The 22,017-nt window shown below is 39.7% G+C and overlaps 2 protein-coding genes across 6 annotated transcripts in view; one reads left to right on the top strand and one right to left on the bottom strand.

Annotated features, from left to right (window-relative positions):
- Positions 1–22,017, top strand: part of NUSAP1 (nucleolar and spindle associated protein 1) — a 43,339-nt gene that overhangs the window by 12,325 nt on the left and 8,997 nt on the right. The window contains exons 3-8 of one of the 5 annotated variants that reach the window (XM_042989119.1): positions 2,920–3,063; positions 3,863–3,965; positions 6,197–6,298; positions 13,124–13,233; positions 17,400–17,575; positions 21,432–21,589. In XM_042989119.1, the coding sequence (XP_042845053.1) occupies positions 2,920–3,063; positions 3,863–3,965; positions 6,197–6,298; positions 13,124–13,233; positions 17,400–17,575; positions 21,432–21,589 (793 nt within the window). Of the gene's footprint in view, positions 1–2,919; positions 3,064–3,820; positions 3,978–6,196; positions 6,299–13,123; positions 13,234–17,399; positions 17,576–21,431; positions 21,590–22,017 lie in introns of all 5 variants that reach the window. The other 4 variants (XM_007081679.3, XM_042989118.1, XM_042989117.1 and 1 more) reach the window with 4 other exon arrangements.
- The window catches only part of NDUFAF1 (NADH:ubiquinone oxidoreductase complex assembly factor 1), a 51,983-nt gene continuing 35,816 nt past the window's right edge, over positions 5,851–22,017 (bottom strand). The window contains exon 6 of the mRNA XM_015537367.2: positions 5,851–6,262. The gene's annotated coding sequence lies outside the window, so the exon portion shown is untranslated. The remainder of the gene's footprint in view (positions 6,263–22,017) is intronic.

The raw sequence follows: 22,017 nt of genomic DNA, 5'->3' as shown, positions 1-22,017 counted from the left end.
TCATGTATCCTTGTTTCTTTGAATTTATGCTTATCTGTTTTCAGCTGTCACTTGCCGACTCCCTGGTTGCTTTCTGGTATTTGGTGTCTTGCTGTCTTCCTCATCCCCTCATGCCCTGACTTTCTTTGGAATGAATTCACAGGTCCATCTGGATGTTCTTTACTGTCCTTGCCTGCTTGTTCCCTCACTCCTGTAACTTTGCTTCCCCCTCTTCCTTAGCATATCCTGGACCTTTTATGACTTGGAACTATTTTACTTCAGCAATGTTTTACCTCTAAAACCTGGCATTCTCAAAACCTTCTTATTCTTTGCCTCCCCATAAATTTGTTTTATATTATGGTTCTTATTGCAGGATGCATGGGAGAATCATTTGGGGAGATTTTTTAAAATGCTGATAAATTAGGGCACCTGGGTGGCTCAGTCATTTGAGTGTCTGACTCTTGATTTCCTATTAGGTCATGATCTCAGGGTCGTTCAATTGAGCCTTGCATCGGGCTATGCACTAAGCATGGAGCCTGCTGGGATTCTTTCTCTCTCTCTCCCTCTCTCCCCTTCTCTCCTCCTCTCTGCCCCTCCCCCACTAACACTCTTTCTCTCTCAAAATAAATAAAATATGCTGATACATAGGTCTTACCAAACCCAGGCCAACCAAATCAACTCTCAGGGGGTGGGGTCCAGGCACCATAGTGAAATGGATTGAAAAATCAGGATATAAAACATTCACCCCCACCACTTCCACAAGCAGAGCACCAGGTGTCACTACAAACTACGGTTTGTAATATTGGAAGGTTTCTCAGTAAGGAAAGTCAGTGTTATTAAGCAAAGTCCTCTGCCTTCTGGCATTCAAGGATTCCTCTACATAATAGCTTCTTCCCCACCTAAGGACCCTTGTACATCAGATTGCACCAGGTAACAGGCCCTCCCACACATCCAAGCCTCTAATGAGGTCTTCCTTGTTTTGAAATAGGATAGACAGCACCAGTCACCAGTGTGAGAGAGCTTAAGATAAATAAAAAGACCCTAAAGGAGACTGAGATGACCAAGAAAACAACAAAAGCTTTAAGAACTTAATGATTTGTTAGCTCTTGGAATCCAGGCACACAGACAAGGAACAGATGGTTCAATTAAGGTTATGTAACAAGCTATAAATGTTCACAACTTAAAGAGAAATAGATGACAGCGAGAAAAGGAGGACAGAATGAAGGGAAGCATAAGGATGCGGCACTTGGAATTTACAGGATATACTGTGTAGTTGTGAGACAAGATTGAAAGGCTTAGAATCTTTAAAGCAGCAAAGGTGACTCGTAGAATGACTGAGGTGGTGGCATGCTGTCAGGAAGAAGATGGGAGGTGAGAGTGGGGCAGGAGCTAGATTTCAGTATATGAGAGGCACTAAACATAGCGACTGAAAATACAAATGAATATCCCACTAGCAAATCACGAGTGATACACAAGTGACTACCTGAAGTTAAGCCCTAGAAATGGGAAGGGTAGGGCAGAGAAGCAATTGCTTTCCATTATAATCTTTTCACTACTGGATTTTTTTTTTTAGCCGTATGTGTATAATATTAGTTTATTTCAAAACATTTGAATTTTTTTAAAAACAAAAACACCAGGAACAGATCAAGCCTATCCTTTATAGTCTTCAGGTAAGAGAACATGTTTAAGAAGGCCTTCCTCATACTCATGATAATATATTCACCTATTTTGTTTCCTAGGGCTTTTTTTTTTTTTAATTATTTTTTTAACGTTTATTTTATTTTAGAGAGAGAGAGAGTGAGCAGGGGAGGGGCAGAGAGAGAGGGAGACACAGAATCCAAAGCAGGGCTCCTGGCTCTGAAGTGTCAGCACAGAGCCAGATGTGGGGCTCGAACTCATGGGCTGTGAGGTCTTGACCTGAGCTGAAATCAGATGCTCAACCAACCGAGCCACCCACATACCCCAATTTCCTAGTGCTTTTATAGTTTCCTTTCTACATTTAAATCTTGTACCCATCCACATTTCCTTTTGGTGTGAAAGAACTAAGATTCCTTGCCCACCCCACAAAGATAAAAAGCATCGTTGTCTCTGTATCATGTGTTGAATAATGAATCCAGTCTTCCGCCATTAATACTAATAAGTGCAAATATTATACTGTGCTTTTTTTTTTCCTAAATGTTTATTTATTGAGAGACAGAGAGAGAGGCAGGCACAGAGAGAGGGAGACAGAGAATTTCAAGCAAGCCCTGCACTGTTAGTGCAGAGCCCAACATGGGGCTTGAACTCCCAAACAGCAAGATCATGGCCTGAGCCAAAATCAAGAGTCAGATGCTTAATCGATTGAGCCACCCAGGCCCTCAATGAGTTCTTATAAAATAAGCAAGTTTGTATGTTATCTTTTGGTACCTTTATCACACTGTTGTGATAATTTAGCTCTTTACTTTTAGTTTATGGTTGTACAGGTGCTGTTTTTACCTTACTCCCTTATTTTGGCCTTGACAAGTTACTTTGGACTCCGAGCCTCAATTTTTCCATCTGTAAACTGGGGATAATGTTACTACCTATGTCCTAGGCTTTGAGGAATGAATGAGTTAACCTGTATAAACACTAAGCCCAGTAAAGATGTGATATTAGCTGTAATTAGTTAGAGCATACTGCCTGTCAAATAGCATATACTCAAAAAATTAATGCTAATTGGCTTAATTACACTAAGAAAACATTGAATGCTTTCTTACCCTATTTTTTTCAAGCTGGGGATGTTAAATGTGATTATTTCTTTTGGAATACTCTAAAATTCTTGTCCTGGACTATAATTCAGTACAAGAGAGTATTAAAATTACCTTTTGTAAAATAGTTTTTTTATTCAGTTTAAATTCTGATTCTTCGTGAACATTATAACTCTAAAAATAGGACATGGCAGATTAATGTCTTTCTCTTCAGGATGGAAGTCAAATTTCTGCATCCTCTTGTGATGAGGCTGAGATGCAGATCAGCAGCCAGGAACAAGCTGAGAGGTTGCCAGTTGACCATGTCACCAAAATGAGGAGAAGGCGCAGGACAGTCCACAGAAACCCTGACTCCCAGGTGAATAGAAGTGTGACCATTTTGGGCACTCCCTGTTCAAAATTGGTGTATTCTTAAGAAGCTTTCTCTGAATTCTTTTATGGTACCAGATGGTTGTAAATTCTGCATGCTGTGAGGTCCATGAAAGCTCAGACCCAAGTCTAAGCTGGTCCTCATCACACTCTGAGTACTGGCTCTTGGGAAGCACTTACTAAGGATTAAGCACAAATTAAGTATTTGTTGAATAAATATGAAAGTATTCACTTAATGATGAGTAGTAAGTAAGAAGGAAAGAAAAACCAGCATCAAATAAGGTGGGTTTTTTTTTTCTTTTCAACTGGCCTCAGACCTAGTGATCACTCTTGGGTTGATCTTTCAGCAGAATAGTCACATGATTAGCCAGGGGCTTCCTTCACTTGCTTCACTTGCCTTGGGAGGACTCTGATTTTTTTCTTTTTAATCTTCTTATGCAAATATAACTTTACAAGACACAGTCCTAATTTTTATTTTCTAGCTCTGTATACTCCCTCAGTCATTAGACTATCCATTTAGATTATTTGTTAATTTCTCATCCCTAAGAGATCTAATCTTGCCATTTATGCTTTTCAGTGGTCTCTCCTATGTCCTATTCCCAAATTCACATTCTCAAGAGCCAATCTGTCACTCAGAAACCTAATTCTCCTACTTGTCTTCCTTCTTTGCAATTTGGGTGCCTATTTTTGGAAGGCAGTGGTGACTTCTGATTTAAATAATTCATTCCCTTTTAAAATTGTACCAGGATCATTCAGAGATAAAGATAAGTGATCCCATTGAATTCCAGAATCAAGAGAAGCAGGAAAACCAGAAACTCAGAACTGTTGGAGAAGTTCCTTCACCACCAGACAAGAGCCAAGGAGAGGAGAATGCAGTTTCCTCAGGAAAAGGTAGAACAGATGGTATGTCAAATAAGTAAAAAACCAAAAAAACAAACAAAAAAACCCCTGAAATTCCTGGGGGGTAGTCATGTGCGCTCATTTCCTAGGACTGCCATAACAAAGTACCACAAAATAGACCCTTTTTCTTGAGGTCACATCATGGTTACTACAAGTTAAGGCTTCAACATAACTTTTTGAGGAACACAGTTCAACCCATAACACCATGCTGTAGAACTCCTAAGTGTCTACAATGAAAGCAAAAGTTTAAGTCTTTGAGACCTCTTCCATATTGTGGAAAAACCAGAGTAAGAGTGGTAGCTGGAAAGCTTAGGGTAGTTGATTGCTTCTTGATGAGGAGAGTTCATATTTTGTCCATCAACTCCTTCTGGCCTACTCCAGACACAGGTACAAAGACCTTTTGCCTAGTCAACCAAACAGTTAAATTTTTTAATAGTTTTTTAACAGTTTATATTTTTTAACATAGGTCAGTTTTGGAAGTCCTCTGCCTTGGTTTGTCTAATGTGTGCTGAGGTTTAGATTTGGATCATGCACTTAGGGTAGGAATTCTGCAGGGTGGTCCTCCCATCAGCACCCGTAGAAGGCACAGGTGGTGGCTTGTTAGCAGGTTATCATACTGGTAAGTTGCTCCTTGTGAAGTTGCTATTTTTCTATTTATAATATTTTATTATTTATAATAATCTGGTGAGGAGTGATTCTGACTCTAAATATCCTCTATTTCATGGAACTTTTCCTTTCTGGTTTTAGAGCCAAGGTCCAAGCAGAAGCCCCTGCAGTCCTTCGTGCTCTATCCAGTCATTCTTGTATATTTTATGGATGTATTGGGTCACCTTCAGGATGAGTGACATATTTATAAATAAGTACCATTTATTGAAAATCCACTTGGATGGATGGATGGATGGATGGATAGATAGATAGATAGATAGATAGATAGAGATATAGATATTTATTTATGTTTATTTATTTTGAGAGAGAGCAAGGGAGGGGCAGAGGGAGAGAGAGAATCCCAAGCAGCTTCCCTGCTGTCAGCTCTGAGCCGGATGTGGGACTTGAACTCCTTAACCATGAAATCATGACTTGATCTGAAACCAAGAGTTGGACGCTTAACTGACTGAGCCACATAGGCACCCCTGGATATTTTTTAGTAGATTGCCTCAAATTGAAAAGATGGCAGAATGTGGAAAGTGGTGAAGGAGGGAAAGTCAGTGAGGGAAAGTCACAAATGTATACACCATGATTTCAGCTGGATTTAAAGAACAAAAACAAAACAAGTATAGAAGCAGAGGACCTGAGGAAATATGTCAAAATGCTAATGGTGTTTATTCGGGTGATGGGATTGTGTAATTTTTTTTTTTAACGTTTATTTATTTTTGAGACAGAGAGAGACCGAGCATGAATGGGAGAGGGTCAGAGAGAGAGGGAGACACAGAATCTGAAACAGGCTCCAGGCTCTGAGCTGTCAGCACAGAGCCCGACACGGGGCTCGAACTCACCGCAAGATCATGACCTGAGCCGAAGTCGGACGCTTAACCCACTGAGCCACCCAGGCGCCCCTGTGTAATTTTTTTTTTACGATTTTGTTTTTTGTTTTTTGTTTTTTTTAACGTTTATTTATTTTTGAGACAGAGAGAGACAGAGCATGAACGGGGGGGGGGGGGGGGGGGGGATCAGAGAGAGGGAGACACAGAATCTGAAACAGGCTCCAGGCTCTGAGCTGTCAGCACAGAGCCTGACACGGGGCTTGAACTCAAGGACCGCGAAATCATGACCTGAGCCGAAGTCGGCCGCTTAACCGACTGAGCCACCCAGGTGCCCCAAGATTTTGTTTTTATGTAATCTCTACACCCCAATGTGGGGCTTGAACGTAACCCCAACATCAAGAGTCGCACACTCCACCAACTGAGTCAGCCAGGTGCCCTGGGATTTTGTGATTGTATCATTCTTGTTATAACAATAATCTGTTCATAGCAAAATTTTGAAAACGTGTTCTTAAATTTCTGATATATTTATGTAACCTCTGTACAGGAAGCATAAAATTTTTGGCTACTTGAAGCATATGAGCTAAAATTGTAGTGATGCTGTAACTCATTCTTTGTGCTCATTTTTTCCACCACTTTGGCAGACCCTGTCAAATGAAAATGCCCCATGTTAACTTCTAGATATTTCTTAATTGGAAGAACTTGTTTTGGAATCTTTCATCATTTGTGTATCTTTTGATTCAGGTAATGAAGATTCAAAGGTTCCTTCGGAAAAAAAGAGGCCGCTCTACACAGATGGATTTTCCAAACCTGGAAAAAATAAAAGAACTGTAAGCACTACTCCAAGTAAGTTTTGCACACAAAGAAACAAAGTAATAGTTGGCCCCTTCAGGCTAATTCCAAATAGGCGGTGCACCATAACAGCTGAAACCTTGAATGCTGGAACTGGGGCTTGCATTCTCATTCTCTAATTTTCTCACTGTGAGACCACGGGCAACTTATCCTCAGTAAACTCACTTCCTCAGCTTACAGTGGGAGTGGGTTATACCACCTTTTTCATCAGGTTGATACAGACATATCTGATACTGTGGCTTCAGTTCCAGACCACTGCAGTAAAGCAATTATTGCAGTAAAGTGAATCAAATGAGTTTGTTTCCCCCGTGCATGTAAAGGTTATGTTGACACTGTACTGTAGTCTGTCAGGTGTGTGATAGCATTATGTCTCAAAAAAACATACACATATCTTTAATTTAAAAATACTTTATTGCTTAAAAAGCGCTAACTATCATCTGAGCTTTCAGCGAGTAGTAATCTCTTTCCTGGTGGAGGGTCTGGCCTCGGTATTGATGACTGTTGAATGCTTGGTATGGCAGTTGGGAGTGGCTATGGAGTTTCTAAAAATAAGACAACAGTGAAGTTTGCCTCATCAGTTGACTTCCTTTCACTAATGATTTCTCAGTAGCAATGAATGCTGTTTGATAGCATTTTACCCACAATAGACTTCTTTCAAAATAGAGGAGTCTATCTTCTCAAACCCTGTTGCTGCTTTATCAACTAAGTTTATGGAATATTCTAAGTCCTTTGTTGTCATTTCAACAATCTTCACAGCATCTTCACCAGGAGTAGATTCCATCTCAAGAAGCCACTTTCTTATCCATAAGAAGCAACTCCTCACCCATTACAGTTTTATCATGAGATTGCAGCTTATATGTATATAGCCTTCAGTTATATGTATATAGCCTCCACTTATTCTAGTTCTCTTGTTGTTTCCACATCTGCAGTTATTTCCTCCACTGAAGTTTCCTCAAAGTCATCCTTGAGGGTTGAAATCAGCTTCTTGCAAACTTGGTTGTGTTGATATTTTGATTACTTGCGGCGAATGACAGATGTTCTTAATGGCATCTAGAATGGTGCATCTTTTCCAGAAGGATTTCAGTTTTGCCCAGGTCCATCAGAGGAATTACTGTCTATGGCAGCTATACCTTACAAAATGTACTTCTCAAATAGGACTTGAAAGTCTAAATGACTCCTTGATCCATGGGCTACAGAATGGATGTTATGTTAGCAGGCATTAAAATATCATTAATCTGGAGCGCTTGGGTGACTTAGTTAAGTGGCCAGCTTGGGCTCAGGTCACAATCTCACAGCTGGTGAGTTCGAGTCCTGTGCTGACAGCTCAGAACCTGGAGCCTGCTTCACATTCTGTGTCTCCCTCTCTGTCTGTCCCTCCCCCACTCACGCTCTGCCTCTCTCTCAAAAATAAATGTTAAAAAGAGAAAGAGAGCGAGAGAAAGAAAGAAAGAAAGAAAGAAAGAAAGAAAGAAAGAAAGAAAGAAAGAAACTAACTACCATTAATCTTGTACATCTCCCACAGAGATCTTGGGTGACCAGGTACATTGTCAATAAACAGTCACTCTTTTAAAGAAATCTTTTTTTCTGAGCAGTAGGTCTCAATACTAGGCTTAAAATACTCAGTAAATCATGTTGTGAACAGATGTGCTATCATCAAGGCTATATTCCATTTATAGACCATAAGCAGAGTAAGTGCCATATAATTTTTAACGGCCCTAGGATTTTCACATGGTAAATAAGCATTGGCTTCAACTTCAAGTCACCGGCTGGAGTAACTTTTTTTTTTTTTTTTTTTAATTTTGAAAGCGGGAAAGCACAAGTGGGGGAGGGGCAGAGAAAGGGAGAGAGAGAATCCCAAGTATGCTCTGTGCTGTCAATATGGAGCCCAATGTGGGCCTCGAACTCAAAAACTGAGATCATGACCTAAGCCAAAATTAAGAGTCAGACCCTTAACCAACTGAGCACCCAGGCACCCCAGACAGTAACTTTTTTTTTTAATGTATTTTTATTTTTGAGACACCAAGAGACAGAGCGTGTGTAGGGTAGGGGTAGAGAGAGAGTGTCGGGGGGAGACAGAGAATCTGAAGCAGGCTCTGAGCCGTTAGCACAGAGCCCGATGGTAGGGCTCAAATTCACCAACCATGAGATCATGACCTGAGTCAAAGTCAGATGCTTAACTGACTGAGCCACCCAATTGGCCTGCAGTAACTTCTAATGAGAGAGTCCACCTGTCCTTTGAAGCTTTATTTTTATTTATTTATTTATTTAATGTTTATTTTTGTCAGAGAGAGACACAGAGCATGAGTGGGGGAGGAGCAAAGAGAGAGGGAGACAAGGAATGTGAAACAGGCTCCAGGCTCTGAGCTGTCAGCACAGAGCTTGACGCAGGGCTTGAACTCATGGACCATGAAATCATGACCTGAGCCGAAATCGGACGCTCAACTGACTGAGCCACCCAGGTGCCCCTGTCCTTTGAAGCTTTAAAGCCAAGCATTGACTTCTGTCTAGCTGTGAAAGTCCTAGATGACATTTTCCAATAGAAGGCTGTCTCATGTACATTGCAAATCTGTTGATTAGTGTAACTGTAGCAAAATTCTTGCACAGAGTAGTGATACCGAGGCTTTTCTTTCCAGGAAGCAACTTTATTCCTACCGGCACCGCTCAGTTGGGTTCGTACCCAAAGAACTGAGCCCCGAACGCCATGTGGCATAGTTTTTTATATATTTTTTACTTCTTTGTTTCCCATATATGGTAACACACAAACATGCAGTCTTATTAAGTGGTTGCCTGTTACAAGGTTGTGAGGGCTATTGTCACGTGGGCATATAGCTAGATTGCCTTGAGGTTTTTTTTCTTTCCTTACTTTGATGTTTGGACCCCTCTATTTAGGGTCAAAGAGCATCATCTTGGTTTAGAGGTTTATATAGGCTGTCCTTCCACATATCTAGTATGGTCCACCTGGGGCCTGCCGTTTGATAGCTGCGATGACATTGTCCCAGGCCTGTCGGAGATGAGAGAAGTTAGACAAGGGGTGGGGATCTGGCTCAAGGTGATCTGGGGTCCCCCACCATTGGGTTTTTCTGGCAGTTGAGTTATAAAATCTTTGGCCTAGGCATGTTAAGTTTTTAACAGAGATGACGATGAACTTTTTCTCCACTAGGCAAGACAGTTTTTCCCAATAATTGGGCTTTTGAGAAGCCAAACCCTGGTAGTAGGACTGGGGTATTTTGTTTTACTATAAGGTTTGTGGGGATCTAATTTTTATAGTCTCTTACGGCCATCATTTCCCCTTGTTGGTACCAACGAAGTATCCTGTCCACAAAAGGAAGGTGAGTGTTAACAGAAACTTCTCACCACATTTCTAGCTGGCTGTGGCGGCCTCAGTAGAACAAAAATCACAATAATAGAAACAAGGTGTGACAGTGCATCACAGTAAGGAAACATAGAGAAGGTAAGGATAGTCTTTTGTTTCATTGGACCGTCAACTCCTGTAGCTTCTGCCATGCGTGGATTAGTCAGCTTCCAGAGTGACTAGAGCAGGGCTGCAGTCTCCTGGAGGCTCCAGAGTTGCAGATTGCTTTTTCCGTATGGTCAGCTTGCATGGCATTGATGGATCAGGAATGCACTCCCAGTTTTGAAATGCTGGCTTCACTCTGCTGTAGTGAATCCAGGGACCCACTTCTACTACCGTTACTGCAATAGGGGTGGACAAAATGACAGTGAACGGTCCCCTCCAGAGAGGTTTTAGGGGTTGAACAGTTCATTCCTTTATCCATATTGCATCTCCTGGTTTAAAGGGGTGAGCATCTGTGGTCAGATTCATAGGTACTCGTTCCCTAACCCACTGGTGTAAGGTGGTTAGGGTAGACCCAAGGGCCCGCATCTGTTGTCTTAGGATTAGACTGTCTATCTCATTTAGATCCCCTCTTTATGCCCTTGATAATGGGGTGGTGGGGGGACGCCTCCGATTTGCAGCTACAGTCTTTTTCCCTGAAGATCCCTTATCTCTCCCTGCCTAATATTAACTCTTTTCCTATTTATTTCTCCCCTGGAATAGGGCCTGTAACTACTGTTAGGTAACAGGAACAATGAACATTCTGGCTTCTTCAAGCTGATAAGGGATGGTGTAGGGGTACAGCAGTTAGAGTCTACCCAAAGGTTGGTCGAGTGGCCCACAGTATAGTTGTACAGGAAGGCGGCATAAACATTAGAAGACACAAAGAGAAAAACACAAGGTAAAGATGATACTGACCAGCAAGATGGCATCTTAAGATAATGTCTACAGTTTCCAAACCTGTCAAGTAATCTAGGAGAGACCCTGACTTTGTAAACAACGTATGTCAGGGAATCTCTCATAACCCAAATGATAGAGAAGCAGGAGCAGTAAGTAATCAATGGTGGCTCTATTTCCAAGAGTTTGGCCCTAACTTAATTAAAAAAAAATTTTTTTTAAAGCATCTGATGCCTGTGAGGTGTTTAATTTAGAGTTTTGGCTGAGTATAAGCAGACAGTCTACTTTATTTTAATGTGTAAAACTTTTTTAAGAGCCAGGAGTTCTAGAGAAAGAGTGAAGGCAGCCATTTACCATAATTAATTTGCAAATTTTTAGATAAGCCAAACCTGGGTATTATTTTATAAAGCAGAATTTTTCTTACTTTTGTGACTTTTCTGTCTTGTAGGGGAAGGCCTTTACCCAATTAGTAAAAACAAAACAAAACAGAATCCAAAGCAGTCTCCAGGCTCTGAGCTGTCAGCACAGAGCTTGATGCGGGGCTTGAATTCAGGAACTATGAGATCATGACCTGAGCTGAAGTCTGACTGTGACCAAGCAAGACTTTCCTGGTCGTCATACAATGTGCTAATTTTATTTTGGCCCAACAGTAACTTATATATTAATCATTGGCCATTGAGGGAAGGGGTTAAAGGGCCAAAGTCAAGGTCTATTCCCTGCCTTTTTCAACAATGCCCACATGAATATGTTTCGGCCATGTGGATATCCATTTTTGGCATACAGTGGGTTAAGTTTAGTATCTTAGTAAAAGCCCTTCATATATCACCCATCCCTCATATGGCAGAGGCATCCGTTCCTCTGCTAAACAAGAACAACACAAATGTGGAGGATTTGGAGGCCGGCATCAAGAGTATTGCCATTATTTTCCCAGCCTTTGGATCAAAGAAGGAATTTTAATCTTAGCCCTGTGTACTTTTAAAATCCATTTATTTTAACCTTACTCTGTCCTGACCACACATAAAATTTCTTTTTAAAGATTTTCCTTCACGAACCTTCTACAACTTTTCTTTGCATTTAGGTTTTGTCCCAAGCCCTTTTGCTCCAGATAACCAGTCTCATTTAGGACAAAGTTACTTACTTTTACCTTCAACAAAAATACATTTACATTTCTTATATCTTTCTTTCATATCTCCTACTTATCTACACACAGAGTTGCTTTTCTTATTTTTATCAACTTTAACTACATTTAGCAGAATTTTAACTCTTAGAAACCTTAGTCTCCAGTGAAACCTAAGTAAGTAACCAATCGTGAACTCTGTTACATCAGAATTTTTTTTAGATGGCAAACTTATGAATCCATTAAGCAAAAAGCATGTTTTTCAACAGTTCCAAATATCCTTAGTTTTTTTGCAACAAGTCAAGTACAAACCTATATCTAGTAATTCATGTTTTACCCTCTATCTGGTTAGATATCCAATGAATTCAATCTGAATTTATCATGCAAGCAAAACCTTAACATTTTAGGTTACCAAAGACTTTGAAAGCTATCTGAACAATTACCCATGGAAACTTTGAGACAGACAAAATTAACCATCACTTTAAGTCATCCTTTTGTTAACAAATTGGAACAGAGATAACATGAGCTTATTTGACCTTCAGCAAATGTAGGTAGAATGAAAGTTTATGTTTTGTTTTTTTTAATGTTGATATTTTTATGTGTATTATTTTTACTGTTTATTTTTTAGTAACCTCTACACCCAGCCTGGGGCTTGAACGCATGACCTCAAGATTTCAGACTGACCAGCGCCCCTAGGATATTCTTAATCAGAATAGCACAAAGCAGGGATCAGCCAAGTACTGCCCACTATGGCCTGCCTTAAAACCCTTAAACTAAGAATGGTTTTTATGGTTTTAAAGGATTATAAAGGGTTTAAAGGGTTATAAAATATATATATATATATATATATATATATATATATATATATATATATACATAAATTTGACATTTTATAATGCTTAGAAAGCTTGAGATCAAGGATTGGCAAACCTTTTCTATAAAAGTTCAGATGGTTAATATTTTTGTCTTTGGGGCCACATATGGTATGATCTCTACCATATATACACACACATACACATACACACACACACACACACACACACACGTATACATATGTATACAAAGACAAAAATATTTACCGTCTGACCTTTTATAGAAAAGGTTTGTCAATCCTTGATCTCAAGCTTTCTAAGCATTATAAAATGTCAAATTTATGACTAAGGAAAGGCAGCCATTTGATTAATTGGTGAGGGGGGAGGCAAACCTATTACTCTTATTCTCTAGATTAAACCAAATATCAGGAGTAAAATGGACAATGGAAAAATGGAAGTGTTTGATAGGTTATGAGATGAATATAATTTGTTCCTGACTTTCCAAGAACTAAAATATTTGAAATTAAAGTTACAGCAAAGATGATGTTGAAGTTGACAGGGATGCAGAGAAGAGAATAAGTATTAACAGAAAGACAAAGGGAAGATGAATAAATGGAATTGTCTTGTTACTAACTTTCATATTTTGGGGAACATTCTAGACTTTAAGAAGCTTCATGAGGCTCATTTTAAGGAAATGGAGTCCATTGATCAATATATTGAGAGAAAAAAGAAACATTTTGAAGAACACAATTCATTTCATGAACTGAAGGTATGCCGATAAAATTGTATACTTTTTTACTTTTTGTTGTTGTTATTTTTAATCTCTATCCAACATGGGGCTCAAACTCACAACCCCGAGATCAAGAGTTGTATGCTTTACCAGTTGAGTCAGCCTGGTGTCCCTAAAATTATGTTCTTAATGGTACTGAACCATTTGATCTTAATCTTGGTACCTTAGCTAATACAGCCTGCTTTTTATTACTCTACCATTGGAATGGATTTGAGTTTAATGTATATTTATCATCTGAAATTGATTCCCCCCACCGTAAGAATTTTCAAAACTCTCCAAATAAAACAGGGAGTCCTCACTATAAAGAATGAATTCCATGGGGCGCCTGGGTGGCGCAGTCGGTTAAGCGTCCGACTTCAGCCAGGTCACGATCTCGCGGTCCGTGAGTTCGAGCCCCGCGTCAGGCTCTGGGCTGATGGCTCGGAGCCTGGAGCCTGTTTCCGATTCTGTGTCTCCCTCTCTCTCTGCCCCTCCCCCGTTCATGCTCTGTCTCTCTCTGTCCCAAAAATAAATAAAAAACGTTGAAAAAAAAAATTAAAAAAAAAAAAAAAAAAGAATGAATTCCAGGGGTGCCTGGGTGGCTCAGTTGGTTAAGCATCCGACTTTGGCTCAGGTCATGATCTCGAGTTTGTGAGTCCGAGTTCTGCATCAGGCTCTGTGCTGACAGCTCAGACCCTGGAGCCTGCTTTGGATTCTGTGTCTCCCTCTCTCTCTCTGCCCCTCTTGAGCTCATGCTCTGTCTCTCTCAAAAATAAATAAATGTTAAAAAAAAAAGAAGTGAATCACTTTTACTGGCTAACTTAGAGGCTTCCTGATAACTGAGCTCCCTGGGGGCCTCTCTACAGGTCCTGCTGGACTCAAGGTCCCTTCAAGTAAGAAAAGGTGACAACCTCAAGGTTGAGTTAGCAGAGCAGTAAGTTGATGACATCCTGTTATGGCCTTACATGGTATCTGGTATTAAAGAGGTGCCACTCAGAGGGCTGGGAGACATTTATTTTCGAATTTAATAATACATACAACCTGCTTATTAAAAATAATTGGAGGCAGTCTGTGGTGTTACAACACAAAACAATATAAAATTGATTTAAAAGGGGCAGAACAAGATGGGTGCTTCAGTGGCATCTGACTCTTGATTTCGGATTAGGTCGTGATTGCATGGGTCATGAGTTCAAGCCCCACATTGGGCTCTGCACTGAGATTTTCTCTCTATCTTTCTGCCCCTCCCCCACTCATGCTGTCTGTCTGTCTGTCTGTCTCTCTCTCTCTCACTCTCTCAAAATAAACTTAAAAGATTCAAACTCTGATAATATCTTTTAAAAAATAATAAAAGGGGCAGAACATGAACATTGTTAGCAGGGACAGTGTCTGCTGTATCAGTCACTCCGTTGAGTTTTGTATTTTCTGATACATAGGCCAATAGAGAAAGACACTGGGTGATGAATTTAAAATTTTTCTTAATGGGGCACCTGGGTGGCTCAGTTGGTTAAGCATCCGACTATGGCTCAGGTCATGATCTCATTTTGTGAGTTCAAGCCCATGTCGGGCTCTGTGCTAACATTGTAGAGCCTGGAGCCCACTTTGATTTCTGGGTCTCCTTTCTCCCTGCCCCTCCCCTGCTCACACTCTGTGTCTCTCTCTCAAAAATAAACATTAAAAAAGTTAAAAAACAAAACAAAACATAAACCATAAGCTTCTTGGTGAGAAGCTGAATCTACAGTAACAAACATTCATTTAAACTATTTATAAAACCACTGTTACATAGTTGAAGACACCATTTATCAACCAGTTAACAATGGCAAAGCCAAGCCATGGCATTTGAATGCTAACACCCTGGGTGGAGAATCAGACAAGAGATACTCAGTGTCCCATAGTAACATTTTCTTAAACTTTAGCAAGGGTTGAATACCTGGACAGGAGGTCCATACTGATGCTTTACGGAAAGTAGTCATGTAGTTCCTTTTTTTGTATATGCATGAGCTAGCTGCAAATATGCCTGCAACGGGCTAGTCGTTTCCCTTACCATGAAGCTAGGTCTACTTAAATACTTGATTGAAAGTCAAGTTGTCTATACTACGTAATATGGGTGAATTAATTTCCAGGTGAAAATTAAGGGCAGAACAACTACCTCAATCAGAAACTTGTGTGTAGGCCTGAAGATGTGTTGAATACATGAGTAAATTATTTTTTACTGATACCCCATCTGAATGAGTTTATTTCTAAAATCTCATGCCCACTCCCCACTGTACAAGGAATAGATCTATCATGGGTTATTTGGTATGATCTGTTTGGAAACTGGAAAATAAAAAATAATTACAGTGACTTCACTATAGCTGATAGGAAGTTGTTATTAACAGTTGACCTGTTTTGGGATTGGTCATTGGATGGTGTTAGATAATCATAAATAACAGATCCTAGACAGGATCTTGACTTTGATAATTAGAGCAGGGAAACCTATTTGACTTAGTCACCAAAGGCTTTTTCTACAAACATCAGAAACATTGTGCCCCGAGATGCATGTTTGTTTTACCAACAGTGGAGATGATGAAATCTTAAAATCTTTATTAATATGATGTGAAAAAAATCCCAGTTGAATTAGCATTTCTTTCATCATTATATGTTATAATTGGCTGAGGGTTTTTTGGTGAATTTTTTTCTCAATTTTTAATGCATTTATTACCCATTTATATTAATGCTATAATATATTGCAAATACTTCCCTACAGTTTATATTTTAACTATATTAATGGTGTCTTTTATCTCGTGAAAGGTTTTTTTTAAATTTACCCACCTTTTCCTTTTAAGGGTCTGAGTTTTTTTGCTATGTCCCCCCTATTCCAAAAATCATAAAAATGAGCTCTTATTTATTTTTACTGCTTTTATTATTTTCCCCTATATTTAATCCTTAACCCACATCTTTGTGTAGACGTATGATTGAGCTCTTTGCTTTAAGACTGAAGAGGATTTTTATTGGTAAAAGAAAGGGAGGAATTGATTACATGCATTGTTAACAAAATGAATTAGTACTACTACAATCAATGGTAAAATATTCTACCTGAAGAAAAAGAAAGATTGATAAGGGCTAGTAGGATCATTTCTACAATTTAAGTTGCTCAAACAAAGGTGTAGAGTTGATGGTCCTGACACCAGGTGAACTGTGAGGAGACACAGCATGGAAACTGGGAATCTTCGGGGAAAGATAGACATAAAAAGTGTGGTTAAATAGAAGAGCGTGCTTGTTACGTCTAACCTGGGCTCTTGGCTTATGGTACAGATGTGTACTTAGTAAATATTTTGGTTTTAACTTTGTCTCACTTAAGAATCTCTTCTGCTTGTATGTTGAGATGACAAGTTAACATAATTCTCTTACTGCTTTATTTCCTAGGATATAATCAGTATTTTTCTATCTTAAAATTTCAGTAGTCCCACCACTGTTGTCCGTTAACAAAGTTGTATTTCTTCTGCTTGCAACAGAGTTTAAACTAGTGATAGGAAGACATTGTTATTCTTTGTGCCTTGACAATATCAAAAAAAAGGTAAGGTAGGAGGACTCTTCCCAGTCATTTCAAAGGGAGCATTTCCCCCTCTCTACCTCATTTGGTTTTAGTTTTTTTTTTCTTTGTTTGTTCTTGAAAGAACTTTTTAAGAAACCACTGGAGGATAATTGGGGTAGGGGTGGAGTTACTTGTAGATTACTCATGCTAATTATGTAATAGGTGGTTCTTCAAGTTTATATTTAATAAACTGCATATCACCTTCTCAAAGATACCATATGTCCAAGGGAAGCTACTTATCTTCCTTTCTGGCCACAGGGGATTGTTTAGCCACATCCTCCAGTCAGAAAATACCTGGGTTCATGGCAGCTTGGAAAGGCTTTCTGTCACACATGACTCAGCACAACCAGAAGTTACTCCTAACTCAGTTACCATACTCCTAACTCAGTTACCATACTCCTAACTCAGTTACCATACCAAGGCAAGTTGCAAGGCACTGCCCACCTGGCAGGTAGGAATAGGATGAGGTGGTGAGAAGGAAAGATAACAAGTGGGGTTAAAATTGGGATAGAACAAGGGGATGAATGGGGGTGTTCTGGAGACAGTATCCTCTAAGAAGCCAAACTTGAACAAGGTTGTGGGTGTCTTTCTTCAGAAGCCTCCTGTCACTAAGGGAAAAGTGGCGACCCCAGTTCCTCTCAGGGGAAGACTCCCTGTGGCTTGTACTCCCACCAGCCAGCAACGCTCGCAGGGGGCCGCAGGCCGCAGCACCTTGTGCGGGAAGGGGTCCACCAAGCGTCCTGTTCTGTCAGCAACTAAAATGAACGTCAGGTAAGAAGAGGACGAGATCTCAAAGCTTTACTGCTTCCTGTACATTTCAGGTAGATGACATCAAATGTGTTTCAATGTTGGTGAAAAAGAAGGCAAAGAGGATCAGAACAGAAAGATCAACAGATGGTTTTTATAAATTCTAATCTTTCTTTCTTTAAATTTGTGTTCTGTTTTCTTATTTTATCAAATTTCTCTAAGCTCATATTTGGTTCATAAGATAGAAAATATATATGGATATTCATTTTATTAGTTTAATGCATGCCTGCAAAGATACATAAAATTTTTCCATTGACTTAAATGTAAAGTTGAAGCTAAATTCCTACAGAAAATCTCTCAATGCAGTGAACTAAATTGACTCGTCCTAAAGTAGAAATATTATAACCCATTGGGTACTAGTGTCATGGCCATCATGCCTCATTGATCCCTCTTGTTTCTTGTGCCTTTCCTGATAGCAAGATAGCCATCAAGTATAAGCATCACAGAGATGAAGATGTTCAGGCCCCTTTTCTTTAATACTGAAACTTTTTTTTTCTTTAATTTACATCCAAGTTAGTTAGCACATGGTGCAACAATGATTTCAGGAGTAGATTCCTTAATGCCCCTTATCCATTTAGCCCATCCCCCCTCCCACAACCCCTCCAGCAACCCTCAGTTTGTTCTCCATATTTAAGAGTCTCTTGTGTTTGTCCCCCTCCCTGTTTTTATATTATTTTTGCTTCCCTTCCCCTGTGTTCATCTGTTCTATGTCTTAAAGTCCTCATATGAGTGAAGTCATATGATATTTGTCTTTCTTTAATTTTGCTTAGCATAATACCCTCTAGTTCCATCCACATAGTTGCAAATGGCAAGATTTCATTCTCTTTGATTGCCTAGTAACACTCCATTATATACATATATGTGTATATATATACCACGTCTTCTTTATCCATCCATCAATGGACATTTGGGCTCTTTCCATACTTTGGTTACTGTCAGTAGTGCTGCTATAAACATCGGGGTGCTTACGCCCCTTCAAAACAGCGTATCTGTATCCCTTGGGTAAATACCTCGTACTGTAATTGCTGGGTCATAGGGTAGTTGTATTTTTAATTTTTTGAGGAGCCTCCATACTGTTTTCCAGAGTGGCTGCACCAGTTTGCATTCCCACCAGCAGTGCAAAAGAGATCCTCTTCTCATCCTCGCCAACATCTGTTGTTGCCTGAGTTGTTAATGTTAGTCATCTGACAGGTTTGAGGTGGTATCTCATTGTGGTTTTGAGTTGTGTTTCCCTGATGATGAGTGATGTTGAGCATTTTTTCATATGTCAGTTGGCCATCTGGATGTCTTCTGTGGAGAAGTGTCTATTCATGTCTTTTGCCTGTTTTTTCACTGGATGATTTGGTTTTTGGGTGTTGAGTTTGACAAGTTCTTTATGGATTTTGGATAATAACCCTTTACCTGGTAGGTCGTTTGCAAATATCTTCTCCCATTCCATCGGTTGCCTTTTAGTTTTGCTGATTGTTTCCTTCGTGGTGCAGAAGCTTTTTATTTTGATGAGGTACCAATAGTTCATTTTTGCTCTTGTTTCTCTTGCCTCTGGAGGCGTGTTGAGTAAGAAGTTGCTGTAGCCAAGGTCAAAGAGTTTTTTGCCTGCTTTCTCGAGGATTTTGATGGCTTCCTGTCTTGCATTTAGGTCTTTCATCCATTTTGAGTTTATTTTTGCATATAGTATAAGAAAGTGGTCCAGGTTCATTTTTCTGCTAGTTGCTGTCCAGTTTTTCCAGCACCACTTGCTGAAGGTACTCTCTTTATTCCATTGGATATTCTTTCCTGCTTTGACAAAGATAGTTGGCCATACATTTGTGGGTCCATTTCTGGGTTCTCTATTCTATTCCATTGATCTGAAGGTCTGTTTTTGTGCCAGTACCATACTGTCTTAATGATTACAGTTTTGTAATACATCTTAGGTGCGGGATTATGATGCCTCCAGCTTTGGTTTTCTTTTTCAAGATTGCTTTGGCTATTTGGGGTCTTACCTGGTTCCATACAAATTTTTAGGATTGTTTGTTCTAGCTCTGTGAAGAATGCTGGTGTTATTTTGATAGGTATTGCATTGAATATGTGGATTGCTTTGGGTAGTATTGACATTTTAACAATATTCATCTTATCCAGGAGCATTGAATCTTTTTCCATTTTTTTGTGTCTTCTTCAGTTTCTTTCATAAGCTTTCTATAGTTTTCATTGTATAGATATTTCACCTCTTTGGTTAAATTTATTCCTAGGTTGTTGTTGTTGTGTTTTTTGTTTTTTGTTTTTTTTTTAATTCTTAATCTCCGCACCCAATGTGGGCCTCAAACCCACACCCTGAGATTGAGAGTTGCATGCTCTACCAACTGAGTCAGCCACGTATCCCTGGTTCTCTCCTTTTTCAAGGGCATTTGCAGCATCTAATAGAGGTGGTGCCTGGTAACACTTCCCCCAACACATGCAGTTATTTGACATAGTTTTTAATTTTTTTAATTTTTTAAAAATATTTATTTTTGAGAGAGACAGAGTGAGAGCAGGGGGGGAACAGAGAGAGAGGGAGACACAGAATCCAAAGCAGGTTCTAGGCTCCGAGCTGTCAGCACAGAGCCCGACACGGGGCTTGAACCCATGAACAGTGAGATCATGACCCAAGCCAAAGTCGGACGCTTAACTGACTGAGCCACCCAGGCACCCCTGACGTAGTTTTTAGAGTTTAAAAATGCCTTGAAGTTTAGAATTCTATTTATTGAGTTAGCTTGGAATATGAGGTAGCTATAGTTGGCAGTTTGGATTGTATTTAATACTACTTAAGGACACCATGGTCAGGGGTAAATTGTTGCTACACTGCAGTATACGGAGCAGCCTGGATTTCACGGCACTTCTCCTAACATTCAGTTTTCTTAACTGTGTTGTAAAATGTTTTGTAATAATTTTGAGGGTTGATTCAGGATTACCGCTACATCTTTAGTAGAAGTCCAGAAGTTCTCATCTGTTAATTCTACCATCACCACCATGTATATTAATATCTGTCCTTTCTGAATTTCACTGAATCTAAGGACCCCATCAACCAGAGATTCACCATTATCATAGGGACCACTAAAAAAAAATCACTGCCAGGGTACCTGGGTGGCTCAGTTGGTTGAGTGTCCAACTCTTGTTCTTAGCTCAGGTCGTGATCTCACGGTTGTGAGTTCAAGCCCCACAGTGGTCTCAGTGCTGATGGTGTGGAGCTTGCTTGATATTCTCTATCACCCTCTCTCTCTTCCTCTCCCCATCTTGTGCTCTCTTCCTTTCAAAATAAACGTTAAAAAAAAAAAATCACTGCCAGCTATGATGTGTTACAAATTATTAAACACATCCCAAGTTCAGACATTAAAATGTAGAAAAACTGTGCATCATAGAAACAGTGAAATGTCTTTATGGCAATTTGCCAAGAGTAGACAGTGGGCTTATGTACATTTCAAATAAATGGCATTCTTCTAGGAAGATGTAAGATCTGTTCCCGTTACTTATTTGGCATAGCAGTCTCCTGTTCCCTCTGACTTGACATCATCAGGAGGAGAAAGTACTTCCTAAACTGTAACTTGAACCCCCCGGCAGCTCCTTTGAGCTTTGCTTTGTCCTGTATTGGTCAAGGCAAGGAGAGCAGAGAATACAAAACCATATTTTACCAGAAAAGTTGATAAATGATTTGCTTTAGTATCAGTGTTTTAAAATGTTTACTCTGCAAATGAGGTTCATTCACATAAATATTTATTGAGTCCTTTTGCTACTTGGTGACAGGTGTGTGTTTGATACAAGTTACTCTTGACATAAGCACTAATGTCTTGTACCCCACTGTCCTGTTTAGGTTTTCAGCTGCTACCAAAGATAATGAGCATAAACGGTCACTGACCAAGACTCCAGCCAGGAAGTCTCCGCATGTGACTATGTCTGGGAGTACCCCAAAAGGCCAGGCTGTGCTTCAGACATGCAAGCTGAAGACCACAAAGGGGAATTCTGCTTCTGGTAAAACAGAACAAAAACTCTGGTTCATCTTTAAGCATGTAACTTCCTGAAATTAAGTATTATATCTGTTTACTTAAAGCTACTCCATATCCATAAAATCAAAAGCAAAAATTTGACCATAGCATATTTTTCATTTTATATTGGTGAGGAAAATGCCAGACACACAAACAAACAAAAAAAGTGATTACCACCTGAGGACTCCATCCTGTCTAGGAGGAGTCCTAAGATGGTAACCCTCCCTGAAGAGCATTCAGCTCCTTCTCGAACTCAGGGATGAGAAGGAGGATCAGAGTATGCATTATAGCCTCTGTTTGGTCCTTTGGGACTCTGAAACAGGATTCCAGAGTTCATAGAATAAATGCCGCACTATGGACCAGTAGATTGTGTAAGCCAGAATAAGCCATATGGATACTCTTCTACACAAAGTC

The sequence above is a fragment of the Panthera tigris genome, chromosome B3 (assembly GCF_018350195.1).
Source record: "Panthera tigris isolate Pti1 chromosome B3, P.tigris_Pti1_mat1.1, whole genome shotgun sequence".
Taxonomy (NCBI): domain Eukaryota; kingdom Metazoa; phylum Chordata; class Mammalia; order Carnivora; family Felidae; genus Panthera; species Panthera tigris.
Note: the sequence above shows the minus strand (reverse complement) of the source record. Positions and strands in the feature narration are given on the sequence as shown.